The sequence below is a fragment of the Papaver somniferum genome, chromosome 6 (genome assembly GCF_003573695.1).
Source record: "Papaver somniferum cultivar HN1 chromosome 6, ASM357369v1, whole genome shotgun sequence".
Taxonomy (NCBI): Eukaryota; Viridiplantae; Streptophyta; class Magnoliopsida; order Ranunculales; family Papaveraceae; genus Papaver; species Papaver somniferum.
The window spans coordinates 15,284,208-15,298,311 of record NC_039363.1 but is presented as its reverse complement, the minus strand read 5'-3'; the positions used below and the strand labels follow the sequence as shown (position 1 = coordinate 15,298,311).

At 35.7% G+C, this 14,104-nt stretch overlaps 3 protein-coding genes across 5 annotated transcripts; 1 reads left to right on the top strand and 2 right to left on the bottom strand.

Moving 5' to 3' along the window:
• Positions 1–2,011: 2,011 nt before the first annotated feature.
• LOC113285470 lies at positions 2,012–4,673 on the top strand. Of its 3 annotated transcripts, none has more exons than XR_003328676.1 (5): positions 2,012–2,368; positions 3,238–3,351; positions 3,441–3,512; positions 3,969–4,194; positions 4,286–4,673. XR_003328676.1 is itself a non-coding variant. In XM_026534350.1 (5 exons), the coding sequence occupies exons 1-5, from the start codon at positions 2,291–2,293 to the stop codon at positions 4,299–4,301; spliced, it is 387 nt and encodes a 128-aa protein (XP_026390135.1). In that variant the 5' UTR covers positions 2,012–2,290; the 3' UTR covers positions 4,302–4,673. The 3 variants fall into 3 exon arrangements, 2 of the variants coding, with proteins under 2 accessions (XP_026390135.1, XP_026390134.1); XM_026534350.1 differs by having other exon boundaries at positions 2,012–2,341; positions 4,061–4,194; XM_026534349.1 differs by having other exon boundaries at positions 4,061–4,194.
• Positions 4,674–4,943: 270 nt separating this feature from the next.
• Positions 4,944–6,998, bottom strand: LOC113285469. Its single transcript, XM_026534348.1, has 3 exons — positions 6,658–6,998; positions 5,403–5,943; positions 4,944–5,316 (listed from the first exon to the last, which is right to left on the bottom strand). The coding sequence occupies exons 1-3, from the start codon at positions 6,669–6,671 to the stop codon at positions 5,227–5,229; spliced, it is 645 nt and encodes a 214-aa protein (XP_026390133.1). The 5' UTR covers positions 6,672–6,998; the 3' UTR covers positions 4,944–5,226.
• A 191-nt stretch (positions 6,999–7,189) lies between these two features.
• On the bottom strand, positions 7,190–9,068 carry LOC113287017 (purine permease 3-like). Its single transcript, XM_026535671.1, has 2 exons — positions 8,275–9,068; positions 7,190–7,961 (listed from the first exon to the last, which is right to left on the bottom strand). The coding sequence occupies exons 1-2, from the start codon at positions 9,043–9,045 to the stop codon at positions 7,614–7,616; spliced, it is 1,119 nt and encodes a 372-aa protein (XP_026391456.1). The 5' UTR covers positions 9,046–9,068; the 3' UTR covers positions 7,190–7,613.
• Positions 9,069–14,104: the final 5,036 nt, after the last annotated feature.

Genomic DNA, 14,104 nt, shown 5'->3' with positions numbered 1-14,104 from the left:
AAACTGGCGTGGGATTGACCACGACACGGTCGGTCGGTCGTGTGTCCGTGCTCCCAGCACCCTGGTCAATATTTTAATTATTTATTATTTTCTTCTCTATTTTGCATAGGTTCATCGTTTCGTTGTATTTTTGAAATACTCGTTCGTGCGGTGACTGTTAGTGTATCATTGTTGAATACACCTTCACCATTTGAATCGGGGCTTACTTAGAGGTAGCTCAAACGCCCGGTTGTTGATTATTTATTACTAATTGTGGAATTCAGTGGAAAATAATTCACAAATCTGAGTAATAAAATGTTTATTATTAATTCATAGGATCAGCTGAGGATTCGACTATGAATTTAGAATAATAGAGTGAGCATTACCTTTCCATGGGATCGAAGTTTCGACCATAGAATCGGAGTAATTAAGATTTATCTATTACCATTTATGAGACCAGTTGTGGATTCGATCATGCAATTGGAGTAATAAGATAATATAGTTATTGCTATTCTATGAGATCAAGTTGTGGATTCGATCATAGAATCGAACAATTGTTATTGTCATTCCATGGGACCAGTCGTGGATTCGACCATGGAATAGGAGCGATTATAATTAGGAATAATTAAATTTGTGGCTCTATACTAGCAGAGCAAGCTGTCTAGGAGCATTAATTATCCTGATACGAGCTTGCCGGTAAGTCATATCCTTTACATAGTCAGGGTAAACTTGTTGTTTGTTCCTGAAGACGTTATCGCTCTATACTAGCAGAGCAAGCTGTCTAGGAGCCGTCCATCTCGTGATGCTATATAGAAATAATCACTGAAAGTATTCAGTATTCATGAGATATGTCGTTGTCTAGTCGTGAGACTACATATCTACATGTACTCTGAGAGAAAGTACTCTCCGTTGAGAATTCGATGAGAGACCAGTGTCTCGATACTCACGTCTGATTGTTGAATCAGACCTTCGTATAATTATGAGTTTACGAATTCAGCCTTTGTCGAAAATCCACCATCTACAACTTACTCGAAATCGTCATAACTCGATCCAATTTTCATTAAAAAATATTCATATTGTTTCGATTTATTACAATTGAAGTATCGAGTTTTGATTGTGTAATAAATTTTGATGCAAATCGCCTCAACTCAAAAGGTTGAAGTTCTAACTTTAATCAGATGGACGACGAAAGAATGTACGAAACTCGACAATTATCCCAATAACTTAAAAATGCCACGTAACTAAAAGTCTTTTTGACTGTGGCTCATAATTCAAAATTTAAACCTAAAATCAGTATAATTGCACGAATAGTGCTATCTTGACCACTTGCAACTTCCAAACGGCCAAATTTACATCTCACTGCGATTCTGCTGTAACATTTTATTGTCGGATGGATAATAGAATTACAAGTGAAAATCGACAATTACCCCTAATGATAACCAGCAAGGCCGGATAACGTGAAATTATTATGTAACTTTAGTTGGTAATGTTATTTTAATTACATTTGTGTGGTGGTAAATTTCGTCATGCTTTACAAAATAATTTCAACAAAACAACCTTTTATTTATTATATTATTTATTAGTCTCAATCAACTATAGTCAAAGCTGCTTAATCCTTGATCCTTATTTATTAGTACTGATCCCTTCGTTTTTACATTACAACAGTTGGTCAATCTAGCAACAGTTGGTATTTTAGCTGATTATATACATACTGTAATCGAGAAGTGTGATGTTTATGCAGACAAGTCGTAAAGATTGTAGCGGTACAAAAAAAACAAAAAGGAAAAAGAAAAAACGTGAACTGGAGCTATGATTTGGTGCAAAGTAAAGAGACGAAATTCTTTTTTGTCTTTGCCACAACAAAGAATGTACCAAAGTGTTTGACTCGTGGCGGGTCTTCACTGAACGCTATTAACCAAAAAATAAGATAAAAAAAAAACGGACGCGTCTCCTTGATACTGATAAAAGAACATTCTCCTCGGTTCTATCGGTTCTTCTCACTTCATCCCCCTCTCTATCTTGGGTAAGTTTTTTCCACAATCTAATTTTTTTTGGCAGAAAATTAAGGTTTATTAGTGAAGTTTTGGAAACATCTTTGCATCGCCGTAGGATGTAAAGAAGAATATATTTAGAAGAAATGGAAGAAGAACATCTAGCGGAAATAATCTCGGTCAAAAAAAAATTCGATTTGAACCCTAACAATTTTTTTTTGAGCGGGATGAAAATCACACGAAAATCATTTTGGGCGGGGATTATTCCCGCTTGGTGTTTTGGATTAGCTATAAAGTTAAACCCTAAAATCAACTAAGAGATGTTAAAAGATTTATCTTTTGGGGGATTATCAGAGATCAAAAACAGCGAGGTATATCTTTTTTATGCTTATCTACAGGTAAATAACTTATTATGATTGAAAAAATGCATGAGTTTCATATTAGAGTATCTTTGATTGAATCTGAAATTAGGTTACATAGGATTGTTTTAGTTTTGTAATAATACAATCGCTAATTAACTTATGACTTTTTGATTGAAAAGATGAATGGATATTTCATATCGGACTATCTCCGATTGAATCTGAAACTTGGGTTTGTTATAGTTTTTTAATAAGACAATCTGAGTTAATACCATGCCGCTGGATTTCGTATTTGCTGCATAAGCATAAATAGCAAGGGTAGCATCTAGTAAAGTTCTGTGGTGTTTAGTTAATACCATGCCATTTGCGTAACTCATATTCAGCCCATACTGACTTGAACATCAAGCTTCAATCCCATTGCAGCAGGTACTCGGATGTCAAGATTTATCGTATTAGTGTTGGAATCGTTTATCTTATCACTTATCAGACTTATTGGTTTGAGATCTTATTTTTCTGTCATCTGTATTCCTATATTTGCTAGTCAGCAGAGGTTGCTAATTGATGTGTCTGTTTTGTTATCTAGGATAGCATAAGAAGTTTTTTGTATCCCAAGAGTCCTTGTTTATGCAGTTTCGTTGGTTCTTGTTCATCCTGCGCATTATCGCTTCTTGCTGAAAGGGTCACTTATTAGTTTCAATCCAATTGGTTTTTCAATTGCAATATTAACTGAAGAAACTAAGTTGGTTAGATTATAAGACGTGATGCTATATAATAATTACTTATCTAAGCATCTAACAGGATTTCGATGCACTTATCTTGTCAGTAGAAACCTCTTCTTTATTGTCTCAAAGATGTCATATTTTGATGCAAAATAGTGCAAGTAGTTGATGCATTGTGTGTTGTCACAGGAAAAAGAAAGTCCCACTGGTGAGATATATAGGCCAGACGTGTTTTTGAAGACACATAAAGTCACCCCAGATGATAATACGTCATCTTCTAAATCAATGGCAGCTGCAAAATTAGTAAGTTCTCATTTTTTGTTTAATATTATTTATTCATATTTATGACATCAATTAGTCTCTGACTTTAGTTGGCTTTTGTTGATGTGTAGGCATTGGTGAAGGAGGAATATGATAAAGATCCTTCAGCACAGAAGTGTTTGGGAACCGACGCTGTTACCAAGGTTAGTGGTGAATTTGTTGTTACATGAATCTTTTTGCTTCTTGAATTTTCATATTGGATGGTGATAGTGGTTACGTTGCTCTCTTACAATAATGCTTACTGATTTGATTTGCAATTGTTTTTAATGTCTTACAATCACATTGCTACATTGCCATACTGTAATACGGTTGCATCTTTAGAACTGTCTTATTTTATGTTTTAGTAGTAATTGCTGCTTCAAGTAGCCAGCACCAGGCTTGAACTCGTTATAACATATGTTTGAAGACATAAGTGCTAGATTGTATTGGAAACATTTATTAATAACTGAAGTTTCCCTTCATGTGTATACCCTTATTGCCACCTTGTGAATTGCCGGAGACTTTCCATCTGTACAGTAGTCTAAAAAAATGCCCTGGTGTTACATTAATTGTTCAACTGAATTTCATGGAATTTGAATTTGCTTCTTATATTTGGCTAGATATTTGGCACTGTTCGAAAGGGATACATACACTGAATGGGTGCTGGTGTTTCTAAATCTCAGTTTCTTCCTTCTGAATTTATGGAAGCCAGGTTGCAAGAAGAGAAGCACAATGTGCGGAAAGAGAATCAGAAAAACGAAGCTTTGAAAAACACAGTTGGATGCTGAAAGACAGGAAAACAACACTGGAATACATGATCAGATCTCTAATAGCTCTTGTCAGCAGGTGACCTCGAATAGTTCTTAGTAATGTATATCCGGATAGTAATGTATAGTCAGATTTATATAATACTGACTTTGTCTTGTTATATATACAGAATATTGGGGTCCTAGCACCACCTTCATCGTTTGGTCTATGTTGTTTGAGGAACTTAAGGAAAAAGCCGGTCGCACTTGCATATGTTGACACTAAGCTGGCGATTGATGATGATCATGACTGCATGCTTGTGGAAATCATTGAGCCAAGTGCAATGTTGTGCGGCAGAGATGATGTTGTACTTCGGGATGTTCCCATTGGTAATTTAATGAGGTGGCCAAAGGCCTATGTGACTCTCTTAGGAGAGTGATCAAGTTAGAGCGGCAGTGACAGTAGGATTGATTACTTTTTTGATTTTCAGTAACTTGGAGTTGTTAGGATGTCTTCCTATTTATATTCGAATATTCTATTTTCTTCTAAAAAATAATTAATAAAGTCAATTTGTTTAACTTCTATTTTGTTTTTTAATCAGGATGAATTTCCGATATACCAAATATAATTTTATGAACGAGTTTCATATTTCTGAACGGATTTCGGATCCCAAAACCTGGATTTCAAATTCCCAGAATTGAATCCGTAGCCAAAAAATGACAGAACTTTCTTGTTAAATTAAAAAATTTATTTAATAAAAATATCTCGAATTATAATAGTTGTAAACCATTATCTCGAATTATATAGTAACCGTGATTTTTTTATGACATTAATCAACCGTTATTATATGTTACATACAAAAACCGTGAAACTTAGTAATAGATTCTGTGTGTGATTTTAAATCACAAATTTTAGTTGTCATACTTTATAACATTATTTTTTCGTCATTTATAAAGAGTCACACCAAATAATTAACGGTTCGAATAACAGATGAAAACCGTGATAAATCATGTTTTATAACAGATTTCATTCGTCATTTATAGCCCCTTCTGGACTAGTGAACTGTCACAACATCATACGATTTCTGCAGCTCCTCGATTCCAGACCATAACTCCTAAGCTTTTACCAAAACTACCACATATGGATGCTTTGGATGCTCACCCTCCAACGACCAAAACTTTGGTTGTTGGTGCTTAGTCTAGGAACCTCTTTATTGGGAAACTACAGATTATATAAAATCTTGGTTATTACAATTAAGTTTCCATAGTAAAATGAAAATAACATATATATTAAGTTTGATTTATTACCTTTGTTGCACAGACTCTAGCAGCCCATGATGACTGGTAACCAATCAAGACGGAACGATCTCTTGGCGCACCCCAAGGTCTCTCATTCTTCTTGGGAGGTAAAATCACCATAATATCAATGATATCTAATGCACTATCCTTTGGTAGATACTTCTTCTTTTCATCCTTCTTGTCCTCCTCAACCACTGATTTACCTTTATCAAGAGCAGGACCATTAGAAGTGCCAACTTCAGTAACAACTCCACCTTCATTTCCTCCAGCAACAACTCCACCTTCATTTCCTCCAGCAACATCAACTCCACTTATATCTCTTCCAGAAACTTCACCTTCATTTCCTCCAGTAACAGCAAGGCCTTCATTTCCTCCAGAAACTCCACCTACATTTCCTCCACTAATAGCAAGTACACCTTCACTTACTCTATCAACTCCAATTTCACTTGTATTATTTGCGTTTGCACCAAATAATTTTCCGTGACGAGGTTGCGGAGTGGGCTCACTAGAAATTGTTACTTTTATTGATCTTTTCTTCCTCTTTTCTTTTCTGTTCAAAGAAAAATCAGACCAAAATCCAAAAGAAGATAAGTTACAACGGCTGGGAAATATGTATAGTTCCAGACGAAAATGAAATTACGGATGGGATATTTATCAACCGACCAAGATGTAAAAAAAACGTCTAAGAAAAATAGAAAATCACGGCCGCTACAAAAATAACGGATAGGATTTTGATTTATCGACCAAGACGTAAAACCAATAACGGTTAGGAAAGTTTTTTTTCGCATTCTTACTCATATTACGGATAGGAAAACCTAGCCGTCGTACCAAATCAGATATGAAACTAACTTATACGGTTGGGAAAATCAATTACGGACAGAAAAACCAAGACGTAACCACTACCGTTGAAACAAAATTCGAACACAGGGAGATATACGGCTAGGAAAGTCCCAGCCGTAAATAACTTGTTGCGGGTGGGATTTATCGATCTCGTACGCATCGACCACTTTACGGCTGGGAGTTCTGAAAAATCCCAACCGTAAGAAACATAAACGGCTGGGAGTTCTTAGATCTCCCAACCGTGATACATATACACGGCTGGGAAACCAGTATATCCCAACCGTGAGACGTATTTACGGCTGGGAATTCAATAACTCCCAGCCGCAAACACTTTCTGAAACTATCTTTTCAGACCTAAAATTTTTGAAACCAACTGAAAGATCGATAAAAAGCTTAAATAAAGAGAGGGTATTTCAATTCATACCTTATTGTTGTCATCTCAGGAATCTGAGAGGCTGGTGCATCTTCTTCGTTCAATTCCTCTTCATCTTCACTTCCTATTTCATTTGTTGAAGTTGGTTTCTCTGCTCCAAGAGGAGGTTGATTCGACGAAGAATGACCTAATTTTTACTTTTCTTTCATGATTTTATACAATGAGTTTAATCCACGACGAAATTTTTTTGAATCGACGATTAATTGTTTCAAAGGAAGAATGATAGATGAAGAAGAAGGAAAAGAGAAAGGGGAAGCAAGGGAAGAAGAAGAAGGAAAAAAGAGAGGTGATGGAACGGTTTTATTTTTTCTTTTAATAATTTTGATTTCCAGTGTTTCTTTTCATTTAATGATTTTTAATTTTTTTTGATTAGTTAATCAGTTAATGGAAGGGTAAAAACGTCATAAATGAAAATAATTGATGGTGTTTTTAAACTTTTACATAACTGATCTCCCCTTACACCACTTAATCTCCACATAGTCTTTCAAACCCCCCAAAGTCCCACCCACACCACTTAATCTCCACATAGTCTTTCAAACCCCCAAAGTCCCACCCCTTTAAGCCCAATAATAGTCCTTTCTTTGTAAGGAGGAAATAAACTTTTTGTTTGCTTTTCTTTTTTTATTCCTACCCATTCAATAACAAAAGCATTAATTTATACACATTCATACAACTACCACTAATCGCAAAGAAAAACCAAAAAACAACTGAAAATTACTCAAATTCTTCTTCTTTTCCCCCACTTTTTGTCATCCCCCTCTGCCTTCAATTATAATTCCGCCATTGTATACGTTCCTTGCGTTAGGGCAGTCTCTTCTTCTCTTACCTCAAAGCCAAATAATCCATCATACACGCTTATACTATCTAAAATTTTTAACATGGAAGAGGAAACCTTGGAGAACATGTGTTCATGCAGTACCGTAAGGTGCTTCTTGATCATCCAATATTCATGTTTCATTCTCAACTTTCTCGGTTTCCTCGTGTGTACTGTCATTATTTCCCACTTTATTCATCATCTTGTACTCTCCATAAAAGTAGGAAGAGAAACCCCAGAGACATAATGCCAATGCCATTCCTTTTAATCCTGTGAAACTCTCGTGGAAAAATATGACGGCGCCTACTTCGGTGAAGGGGACGAGAACTGATGTGTATATACCGTTGAAAAGAGCGTTTGTGTATAAAATGATGCCTAGGCTACCAAGAGACGCTAGTTGCCATGTTAATGCAGTCAAGATTATTATCATATAATACTTGCCTTTCCCGAGCTCGAACTCGTCTGCTTCTCTGGGTATAGCCTGTGAAACGAATCAATTTTAAAATGTGTTGCAAGATACTGAACTTTTGGAAGCTAAAGTTAGCTTAGTTTAAGATATGTTTAATTCCATCTTTTGCTAGGAATATTGGTTCCAACTGCTGGTGCCTCAGATTAGACTCGTCAAAGAAAAACAAACACAACGAGTGTTATATGTAACATGGTGTGGTTCTACTCATGCATAATATCAGGAAGCCATTTCTGCTATAAACACCAAAGCTCACAAAACCAGAGTTCTGTTTATGCGGATGAATAAGAAAAAAAAAAAGCTGTAAACCCCTAAAAAAAGTACATACCTGAAAATCTTTGTTTATTAGCATCCCAATGACATTTAAGCCGGTTCCAAACAGGCCAAGAATGATTTGAAACTGCAACAAAGTCGAATATGTAATATTTCTGGTTGCTTTACTGAGAGCAAGCTCAACAAAAGGCATCCCGAGGCCAGTTAAAGCAGCAGCAGCCAATGTTAAAAGAAACCCCAATAAATACTGAGCTTTTGATACCCCAATTGGTCTATCCCCATCCGTATTAATACCCAATAAGACCGATCCTAGTGTCATTACAATCACTGCATTTATAATAAATGCTGTAAATTTTTGTTTCACAATCAACCATGCAAAAAATGCTGTAAAACACAGCTGAGTTGCAAAGAGAATTATTGAAGTTGACACTGGAAGATAAGATAAACCCAATGCGTACATGAAATTAGAAACACCAAACACAATTCCAATTATGGCACTCCAAACGAACACCATAGGTTCCATAAAGAAGGAACAACTTTGATCGTTCTTTTGCATTGAAGGTTTCGATTTAATATAGAGAAAAATGAGAGGAAATAAGAGAACTGGAAAACCAGCAGTTTGCAAACAACTACTCAGCCATTTACGACTACCACCATGAAGATAATATAATCTCATTAAAAGAGGACCTCCTATAACACCACAAAAAACTAAGGCACAATTAATAATGATTAACGGCCAGTTTCTGGCTTTTCTTGTTTCTTCTACATGATTTTGGTTTGGTCCTAGAGTCTCTGGTGTTTCAATGTTCATTGTGGAGGTATCCATTGAAATGAGACCAGCTAGAGATAGAAAGGAGAGAGAGATATTTGATAAGATGTTTGGGGTGAAGAGGTGCATTATATAGTGCATGATAACCAACAGTGCCATCCTAATTAAGAACCTTAGACCGTTTATAAATCTAAAGAGAGTAACCACAGAGAGGGTATGAAATGTATTTCAATCTAATGGTCTTCTCTTCTGCATGATATTGATGTTTATGGTGACCGTTAGGTCATCCATATGAAAGTGGAAAACAACCGCCCCCTCTAGGTTGGACTCTTGTTGAAGTGTAAAACGATGATGAAAACACAAGAATATGTGTATGTTTACGTGAAACAATTTGCTCCTGGCAAGAAATATGTCTTTCTGTCAAATTTGCAACCGTTATCAGCAACGGAACTATAGATGTAAAGATTGAGGCAGCAGCCGTCACTTATGGCTCTGAAACTGTAGTTGCACATTTTTACAACAACCTCTAAATTTACTCTTTCGTTCATCGTTCTCGGGACAGTTGGGATTTTCAACCCCAATGCCATCAAAGTGCAGTAAAACATTTTCATTTTTGACTGTGATAGTAAAACCGCATTATAATAGCAGCCATGGAAAATTTCCTCCATGACAGTAGACATGATGTTTTGTGTGATTACAAGTACAGCAGTCATCAGTCACCAATTATTCAAATTTGAACCTATATATTTACATAGCTAGTGTCCTTTTAAAGTAGACATTGTTAATGATAATATGATTATATAATAAAAGCAGACATTGGGACCTATCATTAAATATAATAGTTTGGGAGAAAAAAATGAAAGCAGACACCACTCCATTATAGATTCATGGTCCTCCTTGAAAGGATATCAAATGAGTAAAAAGAACAACAAAAAGAAAAAGAAAAAAAAAATATTTTCTTACTCACACAGAGAGACGCAGCCGAGGAATATCTGAAAATAAAGCACAATTTGCTGCTCTAAGTGAAAATCTTCCACCTCCTAAACCAATTTTCAAATCCTTGGCAAACAATTTTTCTTATAAAGAAAGTTCTTTTCACTCCATGGGTTCCCTTAGGCCAACCACTATGGTTGGCCTCATCCTTTCCCTACCCCTCATTTTATAGTGAAGGGATACATGTCAAAAGGCAGCTCCACCATGGTGCCTTTCCATCCCTTCGTTACATGTGACGGAAATTTAGTTTTCGTATGAATAGAAATTGAGTTTTTGTATTTTTTTTTCCAATTTTTTTTTCCTTGGAATGTATTTGTTTAGGTAAAAAAATGAGATATAATAGGTAAAAAATAGATACTATAAGTAAAAAAAGTAGTGGCAAAAAAAAAGTTTTAGGGTAAAACTAAAAAAACCAAATACGAAAACTCGGTTCCCGTCAAAAATGCTACAGAAACTCAGTTCCCGTCAAACAGGAATTTTGACGGAAACTCACATTTCCCTTGGATTGTAGGGATATGGAAAACCATAATGGTTGCGTTTTGGGATTTATCCCTACAAATGAGGGATAGAAAAGAAAAATCCTCGCCATAGTGTTTGGCCTTACCATTCTTTTGAATCTATACCGAGTATAAATCATACCAACTAGTCGTATAGGTTTTTTACTAACCCAGTTTCATTAATTAACATGAAAGCTGACACTAACAGACCCTTTTTTATCTGGTTAAACTGGGGCCCATACCACTTAATTAGGGCTTCAAATTTCTCTTTCGACACCACCAAATTATTCTGGGCACCCAAATTTCTAAAAAATACTAATTTATCCCCACATTAATTCCTAAAACAATCTCATATAAATACTAATCTTTCCATTTTCGGTAAATCCAAAAAACAAAACAAAAAAACTAAACCTAAACAACTTTCTATTTTCTTCCTAATCTTTCCAAATTCTCAAAACCCTAATCAAAAAGAATTTTCATCCTTTTATCCAACGAATCTTCGGTCCATCCAAGAAAAAGGTAAATCTCCATCAACCCATTCTATGATTATATCTTTATTGATTTACATGTTTAAATATTCGATTTTGAAAAATCAAAATTGAAGATTACACTCAGAATCGGTTTTTGTTGACATATCGAATAAACCGGTTCTGGGTTTTGTTTTCGTCCATGATTTGCATGCACAGTAATCGGTTTAAATGATGATTAACATCAACCGATTCTAGTTTAAGAAACGAAATATGAAAATATATCACCAGAATCGGTTTATATCTTCTTTAGAAAAATCCGATTTTGGTAAAGTTTTTTTTTTAAACTATGCTAACCCATAATCGGGTTTTATGTGTTTTTTAATTTACCGATTAAGAAAGTCTCTTCAGATTCCTTCCCTTAATCGGGTTTTATACATCTACCACATAAACCGATTGTAATATTTGACATTCATGCGCGTTTTGTTGTTCAGAATCAGATTACATATGTTACTTTATGTACCGATTTCTTACTTGTTTTTTGTTTATTTTTTATGTAGATATGGACTTCGGACACCTAACGTTTTACACTCGAGAGCTCACCTTGGAGGATATTCTTAGGGAACCAGAACCAGTGCCAGAAAGAAGCCTCGACAAGTTTGCATTTGGGCGTGAGACCCGTCTTGAGCAAACCCTCGCATTGATAGACAAGCTTGCACTGGGAGAGCTTCATGAGGTTCGCTAGGACAAAGAGAAACATGATTACAACTGAGAGGGATCGCCATGGATTTTTGGAAGATATGTGGGAACAAATGGCTCAAGCACAAGCTGCTCCTGATGCTGGTACCGGTGGTGGTGTTGCTGCTCCTAATGCTGTTGCTGCTGCAAATGCTCCTGATGGTGCTGCTGTTGCTGATGCTAGTGCTCTTTAAGTTTTTAAGTTTAATTTTTAAATATTAAAACTTTAAGTTTATAAGACTTGTGGTTATTTTAAGTCTTTTGGGATGGTTAAGGTTTGTATTTGGGATGATCTTTGTGTTGAACTTAATGCATTTAAAGTTTTAATTATAATTATGTGTTGCTCAAAAATTCTAGCCTGACATGCCAACAATCGGTCTACTCGATATGTCAACATTAACCGATTGTTTAAGCTATTTTTCTTGTATGTTTTTCAAGCTAGAATCAGGTCACATATGCATATATATAAACCAAAGTGTCGGTGAAAATTCAAAATTTTAACATGTCTTTAATCAGTTTATGTTGGTCACAAGAAAGACCGATTCCTTGTGGCATGAAAACATAGTCGGGTTCTACAGACCTTCGAGAAGACCGATTATACCAAATTATTTCACGTTTTTCAAAAATAATAGTCGTTAGGGACTTTCTCTATAAATAGAGACCTCACCCTTGGACCCCATTTGCCTCAAAATTGATCATTTTATTCCCCCTCACTCCATATGCTCCACAACTACTCATTTCATACCTCCACATACAAGAAATGACATCATTTGATTCAAATGAAGATTTTGCAATCACCAAAACATGGTACGCGGAAACTCGAGTTAGAAATCAGTCCTCCGTAAGGGTGGATGCCGTAACCTTTTGGACAAAGGTGCATAACAAATATAGACAAGAGTTTGGGAATCCTAATGGAAGAAGTGTTCAATAAGTCCATGATAGGCACCTAGTCATCGAAAATGCGGTACTTGCTTATTTAGCTATCCAACCTCGGATTTTTAACACTCGTCCCTTCAACTTGTCCATTGAACAATTTGTAAGTATTTTTGTGGTTTGTTTTACGTAACCCATGTTGTTTTATCTTCCAATGAAACAACATTAACAAATGTAAGTTTGTTTTTATATTTTTGTAGCACGAAGTCGTGAAAGCGCGCTACTTGGATGAAAAGGGGGAAGCATTCAAGCTATCACTTCTTGGTAGCCAAAATTCCGGAGGATAACCCGGGCTTCATGGATCGTGTATCGTCTTCGGAGGAAGATTGATGGCTTTAGAAGTTTTTGTATAGATTTTGTGGGTAGACCTAATGTAAACCCTCACGAGACTATAACTCGTCCACTAGGGTCGCCTAGGGGTTTAAAAGCTTGATGCATGTGCTAAATGCATCCTACAATAATAATGGAATGAATGAAAAAGAAAATCGTATGAAAGGAAACAATCGGTTTATATATGTAATATGTAAAACCAGATTAAAAAAATAGGATTATACATATGGCAACATTAACCGATTATAGATTCCTCTGTTAATTTGGAAACACCAATCCAGAATCGGTTTACAAGTGCATGAACATAAACCGATTTTGAGTACTGTTTACGAAAAAATATCAAAATGTTTGATGTTTTGAAGAACTCTCTAACATTAGTTAATCTCACATCCAAAACATAATTAACACCTAATATGATTAATTTATGCTAATTAATCAGGAGTAAAATAAGTACTTAGATAACTATTTTAATAAGGGATGGTGTGAAGGTTATTTCTAATGACCTTTTTTGTCATCTAGCTAGAGACCCAAATAGAGACCCAAATTAAGTGGTATAGGCCCCAATTTGGCCAGGTTTTTTTTAGCTTGACCTAAGTCACTAACATTGCTGGATTCTCTATAAACAAAGATAAACCATATGCCCAGTTAATTGGAACCAACTTGCTTACTAACTGGACCACTAACAAAAATATCAGTGAAGGAATTAGAAAACATGTGATAAAATCTCAGTTAGAGGAGTTGCACGCGCTACGCATCTGCCGGTTGAACCTTATTATTGGCGTTCCAGAAGCGTGAGAATGGAACGTAAACTTGAATGTCCTAGCTGGAAACCATGAAAAACCAAGTTCACAAAGCAAAAGCTCTTAAAGAATTAGGTATGGAGCAATCGGGGATGTTTACTGCTAATACTCTGTGGTATAGTTCAATGAAAAGGAATGAAAGAAACGAAACCTTGAGACTTTTGACCGTGTGACCACTAACTGAGAATACTTTATGAAGGATTCCCTTTACTAAATTAACCCGTACAGACAGGAAATTCTACGTATTATACAAAGTAGAGCCCACTACGGTACTACCTCATGTACACACCCTAAATATTACCTTTGCAAATGCCTGTATTTCGATCATCTACTGTCTCCATACACACCTGTATTTCAC